The sequence below is a fragment of the Oncorhynchus gorbuscha genome, linkage group LG09, assembly GCF_021184085.1.
Source record: "Oncorhynchus gorbuscha isolate QuinsamMale2020 ecotype Even-year linkage group LG09, OgorEven_v1.0, whole genome shotgun sequence".
NCBI classification, from domain to species: domain Eukaryota; kingdom Metazoa; phylum Chordata; class Actinopteri; order Salmoniformes; family Salmonidae; genus Oncorhynchus; species Oncorhynchus gorbuscha.
This window is the reverse complement of record NC_060181.1, coordinates 26,958,676-26,985,076: the sequence shown is the minus strand read 5'-3', so window position 1 is coordinate 26,985,076 and position 26,401 is coordinate 26,958,676. Positions and strand designations below refer to the sequence as shown.

The window sequence follows — 26,401 nt, the reverse complement described above, 5'->3', positions numbered from 1 at the left end:
GGGAATTGCTTTATTGTCTGGGCCATTAACTTGACACTTTCAGACAAATACTTCTTAGAGTGTGTATCTGAGTCGAAGAAATGGTGAGTTAAAAAGTACGGGGAATGTGGGGAAAGCATGCATTTTCCTTCAGCAGGACCTCACCATTCTGTATATTTTGAGAGTAGTTTTAGAGGCAAAAAGTGGCACAGTTTCTGGGAATCTCTTTTCCAATATGCTCAGCATGCCACATAGGTAAATAATTTCTGCTTGACAGGCATGAGTGTGTATGGCTGTCCATCACTCCACAGAATACTCAAAACGGCAAAATAGCATATCCTCCCACACCCGCACTTATCACTCACACACACACACACACACACACACACACACACACACACACACACACACACACACACACACACACACACACACACACACACACACACACACACACACACACACACACACACACACACACACACACACACACACACACACACACACACACACACACACACACACACACACACACACACACACACACACACTGCCTGTTAGTGGAACTCCCATCAGAGGGCATTGATTTGATAAATGCTCCAGCATATACAGAGATGGCAGGGAGAGAGAGCGAGAGAGAGGTTATGAGAATATTTATTCAGAACGACTTACAAGGAGAATAATCAAACTCTCTTAAAGTAAAAAATGTCAGATGGTTTCATTTCAGAAGCATGTACGGAAACAAATATATTGTATGTTTCATTTGTTATATCTTGCAGGTTTGTTTGGCAGGTTGTCAATTGATGTCAGAGGATGTGACATCATATAGTGATGTCATCGTGAAAATAGAGCTGATAGTGGTATTGAGTTTTTTATTGAGTATTCTATCATTATGCATGTTTTCTCTGCATGGTTGGACAATACACTATAAGTGGAATTATTTTACAATTCTCATAAAGAACATATTTGTGGTCAACGTGAAACGCTGCACACACAAAGACCAGCAGCAAACAATAACCTAGACATCGCATCTAACTCTGAGAAAAGAGACTTTCATTATAGAATAGAGAGAGATATAGTGATAAGGAGATGGAGATAGGAAAAGAGGGAGAGAGCAAGTCAGAGCGAGAGAGAGAGAGAGAGAGAGAGAGAGAGAGAGAGAGAGAGAGAGAGAGAGAGAGAGAGAGAGAGAGAGAGAGCGACAGCAAGGGAGCGAGAGAGAAAGAATGAGAGGAGAGAGAAACAGAGAGAGAGAAAGAGCAGACAGACAGACAGAAAAAGACAGACAGAAAGAGAGAGAGAGGGAGAGAGAGAGAGAGAGAGAGAGAGAGAGAGAGAGAGAGAGAGAGAGAGAGAGAGAGAGAGAGAGAGAGAGAGAGAGAGAGAGAGAGAGAGAGAGAGAGAGAGAGAGAGAGAGAGAGAGAGAGAGAGGGAGGGTAAATGAGAAAGAGAGATAATCTCCTCCATCTTATTTCCCAAAACAGAGAGGTGGTCTGATGACACACTAAAGGATCAGTTTTATCTCAGAGACAGATGAGTGACAGGTGTCAGCTCAAACCCTCCACCCCAGAACACCTCATAGCTATTCTCTTTTTTTTCTCCTCTCCTCGATGGCTGGATGCCGATAAGAGACGAAGATATAATTGTAATTCTGAAAATCAATAGTCCTGGAATCTCCTGGGCTGTAAAGGCTCAGTGAAGTAAAGTAGTGTTGTCGTTCGCTGTATGCTGGAGTGATATGGTCAATTCCACAGTGTGTGTGCGTGCATGCAGATCGTTTTCTCTTTCATGGTCCTGCAGCATGAGTCCTCACTCTTCAATTCTCCAACTGAAGGAGACAATCATGAAATAAAAAAGTATGTAGCTGGTTTTACTTATCAGTAGCGGTGCATTGGTATAATCACTGAGGACGCCAAACCAAGCCAGTAAAACAGCCATATTACAACCTACGTTGTGATAATTGCGTTGTTTGCTCTATTACCCATTTATTTATACACCACCATGATATACAATAAGGCCGACACAACAAAAAGGCAACAGTCACACAGTGGCGGAATAAATTCAACTACACCCCCAACTACACACGTTGGTTTCATCACAAAACCATAAAGCAAGCATCTGTCCGTTGAAGTCCCCCAAGCAAATATTGGATGTAACAAACAGTTACATGACCTACAGCATGATCAAGCAAGGTAATGGTTCTGACAGTTTACTAAACTAGTGATTTAGAACCACGGAGAGTTAAAGGAAGTCAGCACAAAGACAACAGGAACACTGCCTCCGCTATTCCAGCACCAGTTAAACTTAAACAATTAGACAACATCAAATCAACAAGGCTATATATGCTTAGTTTAATACAGTGAAAACAAACCAAAAACAAATGAGGTCCTATCAATGTTCTTAAATATCATGTGGCTCTCCATGGTACTGATTTCATTATTATACCTTTACTTCAACAAGAAACACAGACTGAGACCAACGTCTCTTTTACAGCTGGGCCCTGCATATACATGTTTACACATACAGTTTAAGAACAATGATTATAAAACTACACAAGACAAACAAAAAGATTACAGATAACAAACAAAAAATACAGCAGCAGATTGTTACATTTACACACAAGTAATTCTACCGACATCACAATAACTTGATTTACCCGAAACAGTTACAGGCAATACAAAAATACAAATCCTCCAATAAATGTTTAAAATGGGCGACAGGGGGACAAGAGTCTCAAGTTGAAGTTGAGTCTGCAGGCTATTCCATAGGTGAGGAGCGTAACAGGAAAAGGCAGCCATACCCGACTCTGTGGAAACCACATGGGCCTCAAGTGGAATCCATGCTTCAGACCTGGTTTTAGGAAATCTAATTCTAATATTGATGAGTGATGATAAATAAGAAGGTAGCTTATTCAGAAGTGCTTTATAGACAAAAACGAGAGCATGTTGTTCTCGTCTCATGGACAGCCGAAGTCCAACCCACATTTTGATATAAAACAGTGGTGAGTTCTGTAGCTAGCACCCGTAATAAACCTAAGTGCGCAATGATAAGTAGCATCCAGCAATTAATTATTATTATTTATTTTTATTTTTTACCCCTTTTTCTCCACAATTTCGTGATGTCCAATTGTTGTAGTAGCTACTATCTTGTCTCATCGCTACAACTCCCGTACGTCCTCCGATACACAACCCAACCAAGCCGCACTGCTTCTTAACACAGCGCTCATCCAACCCGGAAGCCAGCCGCACCAATGTGTCAGAGAAAACACTGTGCACCTGGCAACTTTGGTTAGCGCGCACTGCGCCCGGTCCGCCACAGGAGTCGCTGGTGCGCGATGAGACAAGGACATCCCTACCGACCAAGCCCTCCCTAACCCGGACGACGCTAGGCCAATTGTGCTTCCTCCTCGCTGCTCGTCTATGATGTCCTAGACTCGGCTACCTGGCTTAAATGCTTGCTAGCCTAACTTCCTTGCATGGGGAACAATGAACCAGGTAAGTTAGCGAGCTAGTTAACGTGAGCCTACTACATCTACAGCTATCCTACATATTGAACTCGTGGATTCAATATGAATTCATGGTTCGATCAGAATCGCTGATGTCCAAATCCTCATCTCCATCCATGGCTTAGGAAAGGCCTGATTTAGCTAGCTAGCTACTGCAGGAGGACAACAACACATCACAAGCAAATTATTTTAGATGCCAAATGCTCGCTGGCATCAATGAATGAAATACCACAGTCGCAACATTTCATACTCTTCTTGTCCAGACAGCATCAGATACAGTTGAAGTTGGAAGTTTACAATCACTTAGGTTTCAGTCATTAAAACTCGTTTCTCAACCACTCCACAATTGTCTTGTTAGCAAACTATAGTTATGGCAAGTCAGTTGGTGGGTCAGGAGTTTACATACAGTAAGTTGACTGTGCCTTAAAACAGCTTGGAAAATTCCTGACAATTATGTCGTGGCTTTAGAAGCTTCTGATAGGCTACAGGACATCTATTGAGTTAATTGGAGGTGTACCTGTGGATGTACTCAGTGCCTCTTTGCTTGACCTTATGGGAAAATCAAATCAAATCAGCCAAGACCTCAGTAAAATAATTGTAGACCTACACAAGTCTGGTTCATCCTTGGGAACAATTTCCAAATGCCTGAAGGTACCACGTTCATTTGTACAAACAGTATTACGCAAGTATAAACACCATGGGACCACACAGCCATCATACCACTCAGGAAGGACACACGTTGTCTCCAAGAGATGAGCGTACATGAGTGCGAATAGTGTAAATCAATCCCAGAACAACAGCAAAGGACCTTTTGAAGATGCTGGAGGAAACATGTACAAAAGTATCTATATCCACAGTAAAATGAGTCCTATATTGACTTAACCTGAAACCGCCATTAAAAAGCCAAACTATGGTTTGCAACTGCGCATGGGGACAAAGATCGTACTTTTTGGAGAAATGTCCTCTGGTCTGATGAAACAAAAATAAAACTGTTTGGCCACAATGGCCATTGTTATGTTGTGTCATGTTGTGGGGGTGCTTTGCTGCAGGAGGGTCTGGTGCATTTCAAAAAATAGATGGCATCATGAGGAAGGATAATTACGTGGATATATTCAAGAAATATCTCAAGACATTAGTCAGGAAGTTAAAGCTTGGTCGGAAATGGGTCTTCTAAATGGACAATGACCCCAAGCATACTTCCAAAGTTGTGGCAAAAGGCTTAAAGACAACAAAGTCAAGGTATTGGATTGGCCATCACAAAGCCCTGATCTCAATTCCCATAAAAAATATGTGGGCAGAACTGAAAAAGCGTGTGCGTGCAAGGAGGACTACACACCCGACTCAGTTACACCAGCTCTGTCAGGAGGAATGTGACAAAATTCACCCAACTTCTTGTGGGAAGCTTGTGGAAGGCTACCCGAATGTGACGAAAGAAAAAAAAGCTGAAATAAATTATTCTCTCTACTATTATTCTGACATTTCACATTCTTGAAATAAAGTGGTGATCCTAACTGACCTAAAACAGGGAATGTTTACTGGGATTAAATGTCAGGAATTGTGAAAATCTGAGTTTAAATGTATTTGGGTAAGGTGTATGTAAACTTCTGTCTTCAACTGTAGCTACTAATCTCTCAAATGATTTCTCCAGGTACAGGTACAGCCACTTTTGAATTTAAGGAAAATTATAAAACTCAGAGAGATGAAAGATCAATGTTTTGTACCTTTCATTTTTTTATTGATCACGTTTTCTGTGGGAAGCCTGGCTTCTCTTGGCTTCCGTGAATATACGCCACTGTTACATATTGATTGGTAGGTCATTTTAAGATAAACAGTACTGTAACGGCGTTCGTCAGTTGAAGGAGAAGCGGACCAAAATGCAGCCTGGTGATTACTCATGTTCTTTAATGAAGAATAGACGATACATGAAATAACTATATATATACAAAAACAACAAACGGAACGAGAAAACATATACAGCCTGTCTGGTGTCAACTAACACAGAGACAGGACCAATCACCCACGAAAACACTCACAGAATATGGCTGCCTAAATATGGTTCCCAATCAGAGACAACGATAATCACCTGACTCTGATTGAGAACCGCCTCAGGCAGCCATAGACTACGTAACACCCCACAAAACTCCTAAGACAAAAACACACCACAATAACCCATGTCACACCCTGGCCTGACCAAATAAAGAAAGAAAACACAAAATACTAAGACCAAGGTGTGACAAGTACATAAGTGTGTGTAGTAAATGTAATTAAATTATCATTATCATAAGCTAATAAAAACAAAATGTTCCCTAGACTCGTCCTGATCAATTTGTTCCAACTCAAACTCATTGCATCACCTCGTGACACAAGAGTATTCTGGGAACAGCCTATAAGTGATAAGCTAATCAATAACAGCACTGAGTTATGAGGTCAGCAGACACTTTCTGACGAGGGTAGATGTATTATTAGCAGATAATAACTCAATTTAAGCTTAAAGAAATACTTCAGCTTAAAGGGATAGTTCACAAAACTGAATATGTATTTCCGCGGTTGGTGATAGTGGCTAGGTAAACAAATCCAACTTGTGGATTGTATTCCGTCATTGTCATAGACTACTTACAAGGTAAGGAAACAAGTACATAATCTTGTAATTTTTGTGAACTACCCCTTTAATAACAGCAGTATTGTGTCAGTTTGCTGTTACACGTATAGACTTCATTGTTCATTATTCTATTCTAAATCATGGTACAACTCCACCAATCAGATCCGCTTCCAGTCTGATGCATTAATGTGTTGCTCGTTTGCCTGGAGTGACAGCGAAAATACAAACAGTCAGACTGTTGAAACCAACACAAGCTGACACACACATACGGGTGTCAACGACAACAAACTGGATGCTCACAAACAGTACAATAATTGAAGCAACATGACAATCAAAAGACACGGCGCCGCTGTCCTCCTCCTCCTCCTCTCCTCCTCCTCTCCTCTCCTCCTCCTCTCCTCCTCTCCTCCTCCTCCTCTCCTCCTCCTCCTCCCCTCTTCCTCCTCCTCATCCTCTCCTCCTCCTCCTCTCCTCCTCCTCCTCCTCCTCATCCTCATCCTCCTCCTCCTCCGCCTCCGCCTCCTCCGCCTCCTCCGCCTCCTCTGCCTCCTCCTCCTCCTCTCCACCTCCTCCCCCCTCCTCCTCCTCCCCTCCCTCCCTCCTCCTCCTCCTCCTCTCCTCTCCTCTCCTCCTCCTCCCCCTCTCCTCCTCCTCATCCCTCCTCCTCCTCCTCCTCCTCCTCCCCTCTTCCTCCTCCTCATCCTCTCCCTCCTCCTCCTCCTCCTCCTCCTCCTCCTCCTCCTCATCCTCTCCTCCTCCTCCTCCGCCTCCGCCTCCTCCGCCTCCTCTGTCTCCTCTGCCTCCTCCTCCTCCTCTCCACCTCCTCTCCTCCTCCCTCTCCTCCTCTCCTCCTCCTCCTCCTCCTCATCCTCTCCTCATCCGCTCCTCCTCCTCCTCCTCCGCCTCCGCCTCCTCCGCCTCCGCCTCCTCCTCCTCTCCACCTCCTCTCCTCCTCCCCCTCCTCATCCTCTCCTCCCTCCTCTCTCTCCTCTCCTCTCTTCCTCCTCCTCTCCTCCTCCTCCCCTCTTCCTCCTCCTCTTCCTCTCCTCCTCATCCTCTCCTCCTCCTCCTCTCCTCCTCCTCCTCCTCCTCATCCTCTCCTCCTCCTCCTCCTCTCCTCCTCCTCTCCTCTTCCTCCTCCTCTCCTCCTCCTCCTCCCCTCTTCCTCCTCCTCATCCTCTCCTCCTCCTCCTCTCCTCCTCCTCCTCATCCTCATCCTCTCCTCCTCCTCCTCCGCCTCCGCCTCCTCCGCCTCCTCCGCCTCCTCTGCCTCCTCCTCCTCCTCTCCACCTCCTCTCCTCCTCCCCCTCCTCCTCCTCTCCTCCTCTCCTCCTCCTCTCCTCTCCTCCTCCTCTCCTCCTCCTCCTCCTCTTCCTCCTCCTCTCCTCCTCCTCCTCTCCTCCGCCTCCTCTCCTCCTCCGCCTCCTCCTCCTCATCCCTCCTCCTCCTCCTCCGCCTCCTCCGCCTCCTCTGCCTCCTCCTGCCTCCCTCCTCCTCCTACCCCTCCTCCCTCCTCCTTTCCTCCCTCCTTACCCTCCTCCCCCTCCCTCCTCCTCTCCTCTCCTCCTCTCTCCTCTCCTCTCCTCTCCTCTCCTCTCCTCTCCCTCCTCTCCTCCTCTCCTCCTCCTCCTCCTCCTTTCTCCAATAGTCTCACCCTCTTCTCCTTACGATTTTGATTTTCTCTCCCTTCTCTCACTTAAACCTGTAATTTAATCCTCAATGAATTTCCTCTTCACGTCTTTTTTAGAAATTTGGTCAAATGATCTTCAAAATACAATAGTGCTATTCAATGTGCCGTGTAGAAATAGCTAGCACAGTAAGGAAGTCTGTGTGTAGCTGGTGTATAGGAGTCAGGTGAAGGACAGCAGATATGAGTAAATAAACTTATTTTACTCAACATAATATACAGTGCCTTGCAAAAGTATTCGGCTCCCTTGAACTTTGCGACCTTTTGCCACATTTCAGGCTTCAAACATAAAGATATAAAACTGTATATTTTTGTGAAGAATCAACAACAAGCAGGACACAATCATGAAGTGGAACCACATTTATTGGATATTTCAAACTTTTTTAACAAATCAAAAACTGAAAAATTGGGCGTGCAAAATTATTCAGCCCCCTTAAGTTAATACTTTGTAGCGCCACCTTTTGCTGCGATTACAACTGTAAGTCGCTTGGGGTATGTCTCTATCAGTTTTGCACATCGAGAGACTGATTTTTTTTCCATTCCTCCTTGCAAAACAGCTCGAGCTCAGTGAGGTTGGATGGAGAGCATTTGTGAACAGCAGTTTTCAGTTCTTTCCACAGATTCTCGATTGGATTCAGGTCTGGACTTTGACTTGGCCATTCTAACACCTGGATATGTTTATTTTTTAACCATTCCATTGTAGATTTTGCTTTATGTTTTGGATCATTGTCTTGTTGGAAGACAAATCTCCGTCCCAGTCTCAGGTCTTTTGCAGACTCCATCAGGTTTTCTTCCAGAATGGTCCTGTATTTGGCTCCATCCATCTTCCCATCAATTTTAACCATCTTCCCTGTCCCTGCTGAAGAAAAGCAGGCCCAAACCATGATGCTGCCACCACCATGTTTGACAGTGGGGATGGTGTGTTCAGGGTGTTGCTTTTACGCCAAACATAACGTTTTGTATTGTTGCCAAAAAGTTCAATTTTGGTTTCATCTGACCAGAGCACCTTCTTCCACATGTTTGGTGCGTCTCCCAGGTGGCTTGTGGCAAACTTTAAACAACACTTTTTATGGATATCTTTATGAATTGGCTTTCTTCTTGCAACTCTTCAATAAAGGCCAGATTTGTGAAATATACGACTGATTGTTTTCCTATGGACAGAGTCTCACACCTCAGCTGTAGATCTCTGCAGTTCATCCAGAGTGATCATGGGCCTCTTGGCTGCATCTCTGATCAGTCTTCTCCTTGTATGAGCTGAAAGTTTAGAGGGACGGCCAGGTCTTGGTAGATTTGCAGTGGTCTGATACTCCTTCCATTTCAATATTATCGCTTGCACAGTGCTCCTTGGGATGTTTAAATCTTGGGAAATCTTTTTGTATCCAAATCCGGCTTTAAACTTCTTCACAACAGTATCTCGGACCTGCCTGGTATGTTCCTTGTTCTTCATGATGCTCTCTGCACTTTTAACGGACCTCTAAGACTATCATAGTGCAGGTGCATTTATACGGAGACTTGATTACACACAGGTGGATTGTATTTATCATCATTAGTCATTTAGGTCAACATTGGATCATTCAGAGATCCTCACTGAACTTCTGGAGAGAGTTTGCAGCACTGAAAGTAAAGGGGCTGAATAATTTTGCATGCCCAATTTTTCAGTTTTTGATTTGTTAAAAAAGTTTGAAATATCCAATAAATGTCGTTCCACTTCATGATTGTGTCCCACTTGTTGTTGATTCTTCACAAAAATATACAGTTTTATATCTTTATGTTTGAAGCCTGAAATGTGGCAAAAGGTCGCAAAGTTCAAGGGGGCCGAATACTTTCGCAAGGCACTGTAAATGCAATACAAAAACAGAGCCCACAATAATGGACCTTCCTACATAGAAACAATCACTCACAAACAAACATGTGGGAACAGAGGGTTAAATAATGAACAGGTAATTGGGGAATTGAAACCAGGTGTGTAAGACAAAGACAAAACAAATGGAAAATGAAAAGTGGATCGGCGACGGCTAGAAGGCCGGTGATGTCGACCGCCAAACACCGCCCGAACAAGGAAAGGGACCGACTTCGGCAGAAGTCGTGACAAGCACAAAAACTACCAGACAGATCTAATGGTACATTCAATGTTTCTTATAAAATATTCACAAAAATCAAGGGGCGAGAGAGAGAGAGAGATGCTCAAGTGTTTCAAATTTCCTCTCTCTCTTAATCAGATTTTCCTGGATCTTGATAGCTTAGAGGTCGAAACAAGAAGTGGTATCACGACGGAAGTTAATTGATTAAGCGGATTAAGGAGCACACACACACACACACACAGATGGAGACATGATCATGAGAGGAGCTGAATGGCCGGTAGTACCAAGGCCACACAGACGTACTGTGGTTAATCTCCCTGATCAATGATTATAATTGTGACAGTGTGATGACTCTGGTTGATTAAGACCGAAACATGACTTTAACAAGCAGAGGAGAGGACAATCAACTGATTCAGTGGAGGAATGTAATTTACTGTAAACCAGGGCCTGGTCAAATATAGTCCACTAAACAAGGAATAGGCTGCTGTTAGGGACACTTACTAAATTATGTGGAATTTACATAGAAACAACATGGTAACAATATCTACAAGACCATTACGTAGGAATGACCTGTAAATGTAAAGCACAATCCTGTCACGACTGTCCTGGAAAACCATTCCCAGAAAGGCATCAAATCGGTACCAGTGGTGCTCTCTCATGGAAGCTTTATGTTCCACTAGGAACAAATATGATTAAGTAATCCCTGTCAAAATCTGTTTGTTTAAACTAGAGATATGTTTAGTTGTGTTGCATGGACATAATCCACCTCATCCACCAATGGTGGCCTGGAAGGTGACTGAACTACAACGGTGTTGGTCAGACATCCCGAAAATCAGTATTCTCACGAAAACGTCTGTTGCATCCGAACAGTTTTGTTTACACACCAATATGGAAAGGTGAGACTCTCCCAGACACATATGTGTCTGTTGTTTTGCTCTAGGATGCCCACAAGCTCCACAAGACTAATCTGAATGTACCCTGGTACCAGTTAAGAAAATCTGTTTTTCCATGTATGAATCTGTTATGAAATATGTTTCTATGGGCTAATCTGGAGCAGAGGATGCAACCGAAAAACTTTAGACCGAAGGTGCTGTGCTATTCTGCCAACAGACAGACAGACAGCATTTACAGTTACTTGGAAGTGTGTTCATCCCTCATGGATTTGTTCATAAAGCTCTTCCAAACGTAGCCTGATTAAACCAGCATGAACACTGCTCTTCCTATGGACACATTGTTCCGTGTGGTCTAACCAGGGTATGGAAACGTACCCCTGAAGCTAGAATGGAGATAGTGCTCCCCATGGCCAGTCTCTGTTACTGAAGGGGAAAGATCAGGAAGATAAATCCCATCAACGGGCTTCTGGCCTGTAGCTGTGTATCTCGGACGGTGCGGCAGACACGACCCTGTGGATAGATCCATCATCACTGGTGTGTTGCAGGGACGGAAGTTTACACCCCTAGACCCAGCCAAGCAGGAGTGCTTCCCCCCTTCTCCCCTTCCTCTTCTCTCCCGTCCCTTCCCCTCTTCCTAGACCCAGCCAAGCAGGAGTGCTTCCCCCCTCCTCCCCTCCCCTACCTCCTCTCCCCTTTCCTCCACCTCTCCCCCCCTTCCCCTATCCACTCCCTGCCACATAGACCCAGTCAAGCGAGAGTGTCTGATCTCTGCTCTGTTAAAGTGGTCAATCAAGCCCATCAGCAGGCTTATGCAATCCATCACCACTGCTGTTAGGTACAAATGCCATCACTAGTCAACACACATTCACTACAACTATTCACTAAGGCAAGAACAACTCCAGTCTACTGAATGCCACTGTTTTCTTCCATGCACATGCTGGTGCTGGCATGCTATAACAGCCAACCATGCCTAAGGAAAGATACTGGGAAACAGGACAGAGACAAGAGGCAAGACAAGGGCTATTTCCAGAAAACCCAGCTTGAAAATTAATACAGGCAGCGCTAGCAATGTCGATAGCGATTGTTGAATGCTTCTGCCAACAACAAAAACTTCCCGTTCAGCTTTCAAAACACCATTATCTGTTCAGAGCACTAAAGAAACTTCAGACTCGTCCTGGGAGTAACTCTGGCCATGGAAAGCAGGTTGTCAGTGGGTCATCTAATTTATTTCCTGGCTTTAGAAACAATTGACCAGCAGCTCTACTCTACAGCTCTACAGTTCTACAACACTACAACTCTACAAAGCAGCTCTGGGTTCATACCCTATTCAAAATATTTTAGATATTTTGAAAGATTGTATTTGTTTCTGCTCAAGCCTGCCAGCTGTACCAGATGGGTGGGGGTTTCTGCTCTATCCTGCCAGCTGTACCCAGCCAGTGTACCAGATTGGTACCAGATTGATGGGGTTTTCTGCTCTATCCTGCCAGCTGTACCAGATGGGTGGGGGTTTCTGCTCAAGCCTGCCAGGTGTACCAGATGGGTGGGGGTTTCTGCTCAAGCCTGCCAGGTGTACCAGATGGGTGGGGGTTTCTGCTCAAGCCTGCCAGGTGTACCAGATGGGTGGGGGTTTCTGCTCAAGCCTGCCAGGTGTACCAGATTGATGGGGGTTTCTGCTCTATCCTGCCAGCTGTACCAGATGGGTGGGAGTTTCTGCTCAAGCCTGCCAGGTGTACCAGATTGGTGGGGGTTTTCTGCTCTATCCTGCCAGCTGTACCAGATGGGTGGGGGTTTCTGCTCAAGCCTGCCAGGTGTACCAGATGGGTGGGGGTTTCTGCTCAAGCCTGCCAGGTGTACCAGAAGGGTGGGGGTTTTAAATGTTGGAACTATTCTATTGGTTCCAATGTGCCAGGCAAGCTCAATCAAGCACAGATAAGGTATTTGAAATAATTAAAATAGTATTTGAACCAAGGTAGGTCTGCTACAACGCTCCTCCTATCAAGAGGCTACAGATAGACTTCCCACAGCTCCCAGACAGAGAATAGCAGAGTAGTGGAGCAGACAGAGAAGAGTCCCCCAGAGGTTCAAACCTCAGGTCAGGCCAGGCCTCAATTATATTTTTCAGAAACAGTCAGTGCCCTTCAGTGGTTAGCTCCAAATATGACCCTAGACCTCTGAATGTGATTGAAAAACTAGAGCAGTGCACGGTGGGGAAAGATAGAAGCTGTTGTCATTAATCACATAGAATACATGCGTACGAGCAGACATGGATGCACGCAAAAATGCACACACACACACCCAGAGACACATAGTGTAAGATCCCAAGTGCCTTCACAGTCAGGGGTCAGGGTTATTTTGGTTGTTTAGATGGTATGTGCAGGTTAGGAGTCCGGTCATCAATGAAAGACTTCCAAATTAAAACATGACAACTGTGCTGTAAATATTTGCCAGCTTCCCCCAATAGGATTTGAATAAACAAAACTGTAATGATCCATGCAGTCAAAAATTAACCAACGCCCGTCAAGGGGCGATTCCAACAACTATAGACCATTATCATTGACTTTCTGCCCCAAACCAAGGTCAAGTACACACACACAGCTTACTGTCTCCTATGCAGGGTGTTATTGGTCCAGGGAGACAGAGTAAGGGTTGATAAAAGAGAAAGGAGTGTTGCCCCCAGGTCACACGTGTCATTATAAGTGGACCACCAGGTGTGTCATCATCAGTGGACCACAAGAGCAGTTCAGCAGAGGAGCACAGCAGAGTCAGGTCACCTTGAGGTGTGAATTACAGAGGTGTACCACACGGGGTCTTCTGACACACACACACACACACACACACACACACACACACACACACACACACACACACACACACACACACACACACACACACACACACACACACACACACACACACACACACACACACACACACACACACACACACACACACACACACACACACAGGTGGCAGGTTTCTCTTCTGAGACACTTCCAGTCTCTGATCGAAGGGTCAAAGGTCAGCAGTACTGAACTGAAGCAAGTTTTTAGAGTCTAAATAAGATAGATACCAAGTTAATTCAACTTAAAACATTTTTTCCCCCTCCACATTTAAACCTAGATTTAAACCCAAAAACAAAGTAATTAGTTGAATTCACATTTCATAAAAACTCTATCAAAAATCTACCAAAATTGGATGTTGGGTATGAAGTGTACTATGTAAATACATGAGTACACCATATACGACCTCAGCTATATCAAGGAGCCAAGCAACTGACAATACATCATAATGCTGACGTATTGATATTAATTAATAAAAGATACATGCATAGAAATATGAAGAGTCATTTCTAGGAAATATTCACAATAATAACAGATTTCTCTTAAAGTGTGATTTCCATCAAAGAGAATGTGATTGCAGTGGATGGTCAACGGGCATGGAGACAATTGGTTGTATTGTAATGCTGGTCGAGAGCTACTTGTGAGTTCCTCAATTAAAGTAGATCCTTCACTGTTAATTCACATGTAACATAGCTGCTAGCGGACCACTTGGCTGTGCTGTGAAGGGTCTGGGAGTTTAATATAAGATTATAGTGCTGTGTGCTAAGAGACTGAACTCTCGGCCATGCCCCTTTAGGGCTCTGCTCTCGGCCTACAGTATGTGGACTTCTGGATAAAGGTAGTGCTACAGTTTAGGGAACAGGGTTCCATTTGGGATGCAACCAATTCAACATAATTGACAACCTTACAGTCTTCCACACACAGTGTGCTCTGTGTAGGATCTCAGTGTAGCATCCTCTCTCTCCTCTCCCACTATTGTAGGATCTCAGTGTAGCATCCTCTCTCTCCTCTCCCACTATTGTAGGATCTCAGTGTAGCATCCTCTCTTTCCTCTCCCACTATTATAGGATCTTAATTTTAGCCAGTTTGCTACAGCAGGCAAATAATCTTGCAGTAAAAGGAAATGCAAATTATTATGTGTATTATAATTACTGTAAATTGATACATTTTTCTAAAGGAAAAATCTTATCTGAAATTTCAGATGCTTTTTTAATCCTCAAATACAGTTCAGGTTTTGCATGTATTGCATTGCAGGGAAGTTGTCTTGCAACAAGGTGATCAAATTAAGATCCTACATCTGTATATTTCGCAATAAATGGGAATGAAATGGCTGACAAAAATCATAAAGTAATTTGTGTTCAATGAAAGGACAGAATCACAATTGGACTGATATGCGTTCTTTTCTGATGTAATGTAATATTGCCTGACAAGACTCAAATGCAAGCAGTATTTCCCCATACACTGATCTGTGTGTGGCAATCCCTCTCCCACTGTGCTGACTGCTTGCTATGGCAGGGCTGGTCGCAACATCTACAGCATGTTATGATGGTTTAATACTACTAACAATTACGGCCGGGACGATACCAGTGTCGCAATACTTGTTAGTATTGTGGCAAGGAAACAAAGTACTAAATGGATTTAACAGCACTAATGTTGGAAACAAACTTCATTAGCTATGTTGTCATTCAGAGTCACATGTATGCATATTCCAAGCTATAGCACACAATATTTTACATACAGCAGGTTTTTAAAAGAACCAAAGAGTTTGGTCTTCTTCGTGTTTTCATTTTTGCCATGGAAAAGATATTGCGGTAGTTGAATCTTCACAGCTCCACTAACAAACAATGGTGAGAGGCTGGCCAAACATAGTGCACTATACAGGGAATAGAGTTCCATTTAGGATGCAGCACTGTCGGTGTCTCTCCCACTGCGCCAACTGCTTGGCATGTCAGGCCCTCTCGCCAGCCTGTTAAACAATGATGGTGTAGTTGTAATATGCCTGGCCTAAAACAGTGCACTATTTAGGGAACAAGGTGCCATTTAGGAGTCATTATGTCTGTGTCTGTCTGTCTGTCCCTCTTGAACAGAGCCTCCTCATTGCCCCCTTAGAGGAAGTGAGACATGGCCGAATACCCCCCCCCACACACACACACACACACGAACACCTGCCAGTCACTGACAGCCCTGTGTTGCAGCCATAGGAGCAACCCTGCTACCAGTCATGGGGCCGGAGAACATGTTGTTGTTTACACTAGCTGTCAGTCAACAGAGTATCATCAGCAGTCCCTCTGCTGGGAGCAAAACCACCCTAAAAGCATGTCAACCATCTGACTGGGTTTTATTGGAGCTGGCTTGATCAGAAGTAAGATGCAGAAAAAAACACACACGCACCTAGGAAGGCACCGATAACTCCCAACTAAGCCGAATAATGAATTTAATCCTATTTTAATTACATTTTGTAGCCATAGGTGACCATATTCATGTGTGAATGCCGCCCTCGCAGAGAGGCGTGCGCTGTATTATACCACTGAACACCTGCATCAACTGTTCTTCAGAGCGAGCACAGTGTTATCCAGGTCAAGGCGCGCCCCGCTCAGACAAGAGGCTTAGAGACGAGACAAGAGCTTTTAACAGGAAATAAAACCGTCAAAGTTCAACGGTAATCCCCGTAGGTATGGATAAACCCGACAGTTTAACTGGAACAGTTTAACTGTCTGGAAAATAATAATCTAGGTTTAGTGGAGCGCAGACATGGAGAGAGCAAATATCCAGGTGTAGAATTAAACTAACATGAACCAATTCGTAACTATAAGACAATATAATCAAAGATCTCTTTACAGTCGACTGAAAAAGCCCTACCTTTTTTATGAAGCAAAACACAAACTGAACCAAGGCTATACATTACAAAGACTACATTTTCATCCCAAAATCTGCAGCCAATATCATTATATGAAAAGAAACCTTAATCAATTTGTAATATATCCTACCATGCAATATGTATATTGCGTTGTACTGAATTGATTAAAAAAAAAACTTTTCCACAAATGTAAAATTAAGTAGTCCTAGTCCTATGCCTAAATTGACAAACCATTTCAGGGTGAGGAAAAGATGAAAAGTGTCAAATGGCACTTGTCAAATTTGTCATTTCGAACTATTATGCCTACGTGAATTCAGGTTTCATCATCGAGCCTACATCTTCATTGGTTTGAATGAACAAAACGGACTTTTAAAACATTTTTGCGTCCCACTGCAAGGATGTGTTCAATTGGGACTCATACGACCCGGCTCTATTAAGACGCGTAAAACAACGGTCTTGAATATCAGAACCATGGACAGCTCCCGGTGCTGAATGACAAAATCCACTTGATAATGCTCCTTGACTCGTTTGATTGGAATTCAGAGGTGAAATTCTATGCGAGAAGAGGTCAAATAAAAAGGGGGAAATTATTTTAAGGTGCCTAATCTATTATACGATAATATTCCTTTATACAGAGAAATGTAATTTGGCCTATAAAATCTGTGATTTTATGTTTACAGTGAAGAAACATTTACGTAGCGGAAAATTACAGGTCATGCTTTGGTCTATATGTTGCATCTGAGATGTTGGTGTTCACATCCTACAAGATAGTCTAGCTGTATCCTTATAAAAGACCATATAAAATAAGCCCAGGTGTAACGCAAAATATAGATTACATTTAAATTAATTTTATTATGATTACTAAATGGATATGTGTTTAATTGTATAGGTCCTGAGCACACTCCAATTTTTATAATTCTGTGGAATTGATTAAAACCTCACTCTTAATAATTACATAAGATATCTTCCCGTAAATGTGTCAAAAATGGTAAAACCCTTTGTAGGCCTATCTATATGCTTACATTTTAAGCATAGCCCAACTCGCCATGGAAGTTTTCAGATTCGTTTTAGATAATGTGGTAAAATAATACCCCACGGACAACTAACAATAACGAGCTGTTTTTCTGAATTAAAATTTAAATTGGCTACGCAATTAAATCCTATTCCGTCAAGTCGATAGAAAACAACCAGTAAATGAATTAGCTTGATTAGAATCATTTTTAGTTTGAATAAATGTCGTTTTGCGTGAGGATTATGCAGATGAAATAATTCGAACCATTATTTAAATGTCAATAGGACAGTTGTAAGAGAAGCCAGTTTAAATAGGCGTATTTCGTGAAATCTAAAATGTGTCGGGGAAAAATGTCCTGTGGTAAGTTCAAAGGAAATAGACAGAAGCCTACCCATTGTGTGTGTGTGTGTGTGTGTGTGTGTGTGTGTGTGTGTGTGTGTGTGTGTGTGTGTGTGTGTGTGTGTGTGTGTGTGTGTGTGTGTGTGTGTGTGTGTGTGTGTGTGTGTGTGTGTGTGTGTGTGTGTGTGTGTGTGTGTGTGTGTGCGCGCGCTTGTGCGTGTGAGTGTTGCGAACTGTATATTACAAAACATTTGACTAACATGAATTCTAACACCGGACAGTATAGTTTGACACAGTGCTGCCGTAGACCTGATAGCAATAGCCTCTTAAAGGAATAAACATGTATTGTGAGTTGCGTAGAGAGACTGAGTGAGTGAAGGGAGAGAATCCGCGCTCAATTCCAGTAAGAATCAAAAGGCGGATTCATTTAGGTGTATGATGTGGCATCTGCTAGTCTTAGTGTCAAGTTATCTGGGTTAGGGATAGGGAACAGAAGCTTAGGCAACACATTTTTGTGTGAAGACATTAGGCTACTCTCCTCAAGGTGTCTGCAGAATTCACACGAAAGCCGAACGCGTGTGTGTTTATTTTTATTTTTTGCAAATGATAATATAGCCTACTTGGAAAGTGAGTTTATTTGAAATATTTAAGTGGCATATTCCTTTTTTTATATCAGTCTTCCTGTTACTTTTTAACAAAACTTTGGTACATGAGAAACCTGTGTTTTCTTTCCACTCAATGTCTTAGCATAAGACAGCAAGATGGAGCTGGGTTGTCCGGGCCACGCACCAAACAACTCTCCTCCATGTTGTGTGTATTATGACTGCTATGAGTGGGATCATTGTTTATGTGGCGGACTGAAAGGAAAAAGCGTTACTGACAAAATCAAAAGGAGAAACTGAGAATTTGAAAGGTTCCTCCAGGTTGACGTGAAGCCTTCAGACGCACCTGCCGGTCGTTTTTTGGTTTGTTATGACGCCCCCATGAGACGGTTTGTTGGAACTGCAGCACAATCTTCTCCGTTTTCAGCCAGTGTGCGGGGAATAATGTTTTCATTTTACACTTTAAATGTGTTTTTTCTTTGACACATGTGTTTAAAAAAATCATCAGTCAAATATTAAATACTTATTCAGTCTTATAAAAAAATATATATTAATTTTGAAAATGAATTGGACTAATTAGTGCTATTAATTGGACACCATAGACCACCGTTCTGAAATAGAAACGCATACAGTAATGTTAAATGTCTCAGTCATGATGATGTGCAATTTAAAAAGGTGTATTTCCCCCCAATACCCTGATACAGGACGACGGAATGTTTTTATGCAATGAACAGGACATGCCCCTGAAGTGAAGAGTTGTCTTCAATAGTTCTGTCAGTGATGCGAATTTCATAAGAAATCGTTTTTACACCTGAGATTTTAGTCAAATGTGTCTTTGAAAGACCACAAAACACAGAGACAACAGTGATACGACAAACTTATTTATAAACACAAACAAAACCACTACTCACCAGGTAAAACGCTGGAGTTAGGAGTAACACCGCACACCAACACGTCGCCTGCATTCTTCCTGGTCTCAAACTTCCACTAGTTTCCCTTCGCTGGCTCTTTGTCTGTGAAGACCATAAATCCACGCGTTATCCGCTTTTACACAACCGTCAAGACCCTCACCAGCCTAGGCGAAAATGAAATTATACACCCCATGACCACTGAAGCTTAGCCTACACTTGGAGACAGATATTGGACGAGATGGGGGGGGAACAAATAACGATTACAAAGGAATTAATCCAGAGAGCAGGGCTGAAGCAATGTCATAGTTCAATGACAGATGAACATTCGATTCAGAGCAAACATAAGGGATCAGTCCTTGATTTGATTGTCTTGCTGCCTGCCGTGCGCGTGAGGCTCGCCTAGCAGTTCCTTACTGAAAAGGAGAACAGTTCAAAGTAGAGTCAGATAAATAACGGACGCTTTATAACCGCGCCTCTGGAAAACGCGTGCCTACAACACATCCGGGCTGAGAGAAACACCGTCGCTCTGTCCACACATAATATGAGAGAGAGAAGAGGAGGGAGGGGAGGAGAGGAACGAGGGAAATATAAAAAAAAAACGGGGCGAGATTGGTCCGAGACGCAAGGATCACAGAGTTGTCTTTAAACAGCCACTATAGCTCGACGGGAAAGCTGTTCATTTACTGACTGGCGGTAGAGTGGTGGGGTTGGTTGATAGAGATAAACGAGCCGACATTCACAGAGAGCCACAGTGCGTATACAGTATGACTCCAGGACAAACAAACTCACTAGGCTATAGCACCAGCTCCCTCCCTCAATACGTATGGACAGATCACTGCCGTATAAACCAGCACGGCTGGACAATGACATTGTTTTCTCGTAGGCTATAGGTTATGTGCAGAATTCTGACTAACCAAATGCTAATGCATACAAACATGGACCTACTGTATATTTTAGTAACAGTCTAAAACATATAATTCAATTTAGCCGTGAAAGATGAGCCTACATTGACAGAAGTGCTAAATGTAGCCTTATTGAGGATGTTCAAGACCTTGGAAGGGTTTAAGCAGAACACTTTGATGTCACACAAGTGGAAGGCAGGGCCAAAGACGTAGGCTACTTGAGGGACTCTGGAGTCTTATTATGTGGATGGTCCATAGCTTGACTACCACAAGTGCAAAGTCAAGTCATGTCTACGTGCACATGCATGTGCGTGTTGCTATCATTGTGCGGTATCAAACTATACGTAAAGGTCCTGTCAGAGTACAAGGTTAAAGGAGCGTGCACCACATGCTGAGTGTGTGATTGTTGCAGGCAGTATAGCTAGATTCCTTTCAAATGCCATCCCGGAGAGAAAAAAAGAGGAGGGGAAGAGAGGAGAGGAAAAGACAGGGAGGGTAGTTCTGGTTGAATAAATCGGTGGTCCTCTCAGTGCTGTAACATTGTGGTGGTCTGCTACTGTCACTATAACTCAGCCCTGGGCCTGATGGATTCCTGTTCTGAATGGCTTAGGTAGCCTTCACAGGAGAGAGAAAGAGAGGGAGAGGGACTAGCCTTCACGGGAGAGAGAAAGAGAGGGAGAGGGACTAGCCTTCACAGGAGAGAGAAAGAGAGGGAGAGGGACTATCCTTCACAACAGCTGCAGCAGCACCAGACCCAGGGGGATACATCTTTAGAGGCCTGCCATGATGCTGAATCCCAGCCTGGGGTCTGCTGCTACCCTGATACCCCTCATTCTGGAAGTACAGGACTGGTTCCCAAGAACCAAAGGCCCTACCAAGCGACGAAAGTGCTGGTTTAGGATCAGTTCTTACCTTTTAGTTCACAATGAATATGACTACTCATGTGGACTCTAAAACGCTTAATATATTCATTCAACTGAGACTGCTCTCCTCTGTATCACGGAGGCGCTCCGCACTGCTAAAGCTAACTCTCTCTCCTCTGCTCTCATCCTTCTAGATCTATCGGCTGCCTTCGATACTGTGAACCATCAGATCCTCCTCTCCACCCTCTCCGAGTTGGGCATCTCCGGCGCGGCCCACGCTTGGATTGCGTCCTACCTGACAGGTCGCTCCTACCAGGTGGCGTGGCGAGAATCTGTCTCCTCACCACGCGCTCTCACCACTGGTGTCCCCCAGGGCTCTGTTCTTGGCCCTCTCCTATTCTCGCTATACACCAAGTCACTTGGCTCTGTCATAACCTCACATGGTCTCTCTTATCATTGCTATGCAGACGACACACAATTAATCTTCTCCTTTCCCCCTTCTGATGACCAGGTGGCGAATCGCATCTCTGCATGTCTGGCAGACATATCAGTGTGGATGACGGATCACCACCTCAAGCTGAACCTCGGCAAGACGGAGCTGCTCTTCCTCCCGGGGAAGGACTGCCCGTTCCATGATCTCGCCATCACGGTTGACAACTCCATTGTGTCCTCCTCCCAGAGCGCCAAGAACCTTGGCGTGATCCTGGACAACACCCTGTCGTTCTCAACTAACATCAAGGCGGTGGCCCGTTCCTGTAGGTTCATGCTCTACAACATCCGCAGAGTACGACCCTGCCTCACACAGGAAGCGGCGCAGGTCCTAATCCAGGCACTTGTCATCTCCCGTCTGGATTACTGCAACTCGCTGTTGGCTGGGCTCCCTGCCTGTGCCATTAAACCCCTTCAACTCATCCAGAACGCCGCAGCCCGTCTGGTGTTCAACCTTCCCAAGTTCTCTCACGTCACCCCGCTCCTCCGTTCTCTCCACTGGCTTCCAGTTGAAGCTCGCATCCGCTACAAGACCATGGTGCTTGCCTACGGAGCTGTGAGGGGAACGGCACCTCAGTACCTCCAGGCTCTGATCAGGCCCTACACCCAAACAAGGGCACTGCGTTCATCCACCTCTGGCCTGCTCGCCTCCCTACCACTGAGGAAGTACAGCTCCCGCTCAGCCCAGTCAAAACTGTTCGCTGCCCTGGCCCCCAATGGTGGAACAAACTCCCTCACGACGCCAGGACAGCGGAGTCAATCACCACCTTCCGGAGACACCTGAAACCCCACCTCTTTAAGGAATACCTAGGATAGGTTAAGTAATCCCTCTCACCCCACCCCCCCCTAAGTTTTAGATGCACTATTGTTAAGTGACTGTCCCACTGGATGTCATAAGGTGATTGCACCAATTTGTAAGTCGCTCTGGATAAGAGCGTCTGCTAAATGACTTAAATGTAAATGTAAATGTTAATATATGCAGACCCAGGTTTGAGGTTTCGATACGAGCGATTCATCAGGAAGTGGAGTGGAATAAAAAAAATGGGGAATTGGCCAATGTTTTCTTGGAGGATAATTTGCAGCATATGCTCCCGATGTGATTTATTGACACAAATACACAACGCATAGGACCTTCGCCAGGTCCTTGGCAATAGTCGCTCTGCCATGTTTCAGAGCCTAAAACATTTTTGAAAGAGAATAATGTCGGGGCTCAAGGATTTTCAAGGGCAAAACAGCATTACAGAGCATCAAATCAAATTGTATTTGTCACATACACATGGTTAGTAGATGTTAATGCGAGTGTAGAGAAATGCTTGTATCATATTGAAGAGTTACAACTGAACTAGTCAATTTTGCAACATCAGAGATATGAGAGAGAGAATCCATTGAAGGGCGCAATGTGAACTAACCACTGAGCTGCAACTTTCTCTTCCTCCTGATCACGCCCCCCCCCCACACACACACTTCTCTTTCTCTCTCTCACTCTAAGACACAAGTTAAAGGGATAATCAGGAGTTGGTGCTAATTTTCCCTGGCACACCTTTGGTGCCCATTCACTACAGTGCAGAGCAACGGGCAACGAATTACAAACTAGTCACTTCCCTAATAGTCCTACCCAGGATGGAGGGCGGGACAAGGACGGTGAGAAAGGAAGGGGAAGGGGATGGAAAGAGGACTAATGAAGGGGAGAGGGAGAGAAAAGAAGGGGGCTGTGGAATGAGATGAGTAACGTTGGCAGTACGTATAGGAGACCGAGCCTGATCCGTCCGGCATTATGAATACACCCAGCTGGCATGGCTCATTGCCCGATCGTCAGGGCAGATGTTGGGAGCAGAGGAGAGGGGAGCAGGCCCCTTAGCTTCAGGCCTAACCATGATGTGGTGGTGGCAGGGATCTGTGACTGCCATGTCTATGCCATCCTGCCAGCCATCTGGCATCTGAAGTGCCCACTCCACTCCGCTCTGACTAGACACCCAGAGAGGGACAGACAAGTCTAACATGAGTTTTTACCCCTGACCAGAATGGATGGGTGGTGGGTAGTGGGAGGGTGCCTGGTGTGTTGTTATGGTGGGAGGGTGGGCACATCGATCTGCCATGTGTGGGTACAAAGCGCGGACTTCCTGGAGCTTGTGGCGGAGGCTGCCAATGTCTTTTATGTGGATGTGCGGTCAGGCGGGCAGGCGGGCGGGAACGTGCAGGCGGCGGGCGGATGGACGGAGGGATCTTGGAGATGACAGAGACAAATGCGGGATCAGAATGACGGTCACAGGATGCAGCTGGCAGCCATCACCATCGAGTACTTCCTCCTCATCACAATTAGACCCACTGTGTGTTACTGTGTGTGTGTGTGTGTGTGTCTGACTGACTGCAGCCTGCAGGCTCTTGGAGCCAGAGGAGAAAGACAGGAGGAGAAATGGAAGAGAGGAAGAACTATGTTTGAATGTCTTGCAGATGCACTCCAAATTCTCTAAATGAAGGGAGAAGTGGGACAATTAGGGAAATGTTTCTAGTTTAAGCGTTCACAAAAATGGGAAATAAAAGGTTCTAAGCTGACAAAAAACATATGAGGAGCTAAATTCTGCTCCCCAAAGTATGTCAGTCCAGGCTATTTATCTTCCAGACATCGTCAGCAGGAGCATCTGGCAGTGGCCTCTCTACTGGTTACATCACTGATGTCTTGAAAAACAGACACAGACAATTCAGCTAGTACTTATCTAGTACTTAGAGTGTACTCATCTAGTACATGGTTTTGTCTGTTGGATATTTAAAGTGATGCCAGGCATTCATCACCAGGCATCGGCAGACATAAATAACTTTCCTGGAACCAACTGGCAAGTGTCTTCACTGACATTTTCAACTTCTCCCTGACCAAGTCTGTAATTACCTACATGTTTCAAGCAGACCACCATAGTCCCGGTGCCCAAGAAAGCAAAGGTAACCTGCCTAAATGATTTCCGCCCCGTAGCACTCATGTCGGTAGCCATGAAGTGCTTTGAAAGGCTGGTCATGGCTCACATCAACACCATCATCACAAAAACTTTAGATCCACTCCAATTCACATACCGCCCCAAAAGATCCACAGATGACACAATCTCAATCGCACTCCACACTGCCCTTTCCCACCTGGACAAAAGGAACACCTATGTGAGAATGCTGTTCATTGACTACAGCTCAGCGTTGAACGCCATAGTGCCACAAAGCTCATCACTAAGCTAAGGACCCTGAAACAAAACACCTCCCTCCTGGATCCTGAACTTCCTGACGGGCCGCCCTCAGGTGGTAAGGGTAGGCAACAACACATCTGCCACGCTGATCCTCAACACTGGGGACCCTCAGGGGTGCATGCTTAGTTCCCTCCTGTACTCCCTGTTCACCCATGACTCCAACACCATCATTAAGTTTGCTGATGACACAACAGCGGTGGGCCTGAACACTGACAACGATGAGACAGCCTATAGGGAGGTCTTCAGAGACTTGCCAGGACAGCAACCTCTCCCTCAACGTGAGCAAGACAAAGGAGCTGATCGTGGACTACAGGAAAAGGAGGGCCGAACAGGCCCCATTAACATCGACGGCATGTCAACACCTTTTCACCTTCAGGAGATTTGACATGGGTCCCCAGATTCTCAAAAAGTTCTACAGCTGCACTACTGAGAGCATCCTGACTGGTTGCATCACCACCTCGTATGGTAACTGCTGGGCATCCGACCGTAAGGCGCTACAGAGGATAGTGAGTACGGCCCAATACATCACTGGGGCCAAGCTTCCAGGACCTATATGCTAGTTGGTGTCAGAGGAAGGACCAAAACATTGTCAAAGCCTCCAGTCAACCAAGTCATAGACTGTTCTCTCTGCTCCCGCACGGCAAGCGGTACCGGAGCTCCAAGTCTAGGACCAAAAGGCTCCTTAACAGTTTCTACCCCCAAGCTATGAAACTGCTGAACAATCAATCAAATGGCCACCCGGATTGTTTACATTGAACCCCCCCCGTTTGTTTTTACACTGCTGCTACTCACTGTTTATTATCTATGCACAGTCACTCTACCCCTACCTACATGTACAAATGACCTCTAACCTGTACCCCCGCACATGGACAATAAACTTAATGTAAAAAATCTAAAGTAACACTATAAAATAACAATAGTAGACACTATATACAGGTGGTATATAGTGTCTACTATTGTTATTTTATAGTGTTACTTTTGATTTAATTTTTTACATTAAGTGTATTTCGTAAATATTTTCTTAACTCTATTTCTTCAACTACATTGTTGGTTAAGGACTTGTAAGTACGCATTTCACGGTTGTATTTGGCGCATGTGACAAATAAAATAAGATTTTGATTTGTCTTTTGTGAAGCAGAGAGAGAGAGACAGAGTGAGAAAGAGAGAGAGAGAGAGAGAGAGAGAGAGAGAGAGAGAGAGAGAGAGAGAGATAGATAGATAGATAGATAGATAGATAGATAGATAGATAGATAGATAGATAGATAGATAGATAGATAGATAGATTTCCTCTCTCTCTTCATCAAATTTTCCTGGATCTTCATAACTCAGAGGTCGAAACAAGAAGTGGTATCACAACATAAGTTAATTGATAAAGTTGATTAAGGAGCATGCACACACACACACACACACACACACACACACACACACACACACACACACACACACACACACACACACACACACACACACACACACACACACACACACACACACACACACACACACACACACACACACACACACACACACACACACACACACACACAGACGAACTGTGGTTAGTCTCCCTGATCAATGATTATAATTGTGACAGTGTGATGACTCTGGTTGATTAAGA

General features: G+C 44.5%; 1 protein-coding gene across 1 annotated transcript in view; it reads right to left on the bottom strand.

Annotated features, from left to right (window-relative positions):
* The window catches only part of LOC124042752 (neurexophilin-1), a 53,795-nt gene extending 33,867 nt beyond the window's left edge, over window positions 1–19,928 (bottom strand). The window contains exon 1 of the mRNA XM_046360857.1: window positions 19,306–19,928. Coding sequence (XP_046216813.1) covers window positions 19,306–19,359 — 54 coding nt within the window. The 5' untranslated portion in view covers window positions 19,360–19,928. The remainder of the gene's footprint in view (window positions 1–19,305) is intronic.
* Window positions 19,929–26,401: the final 6,473 nt, after the last annotated feature.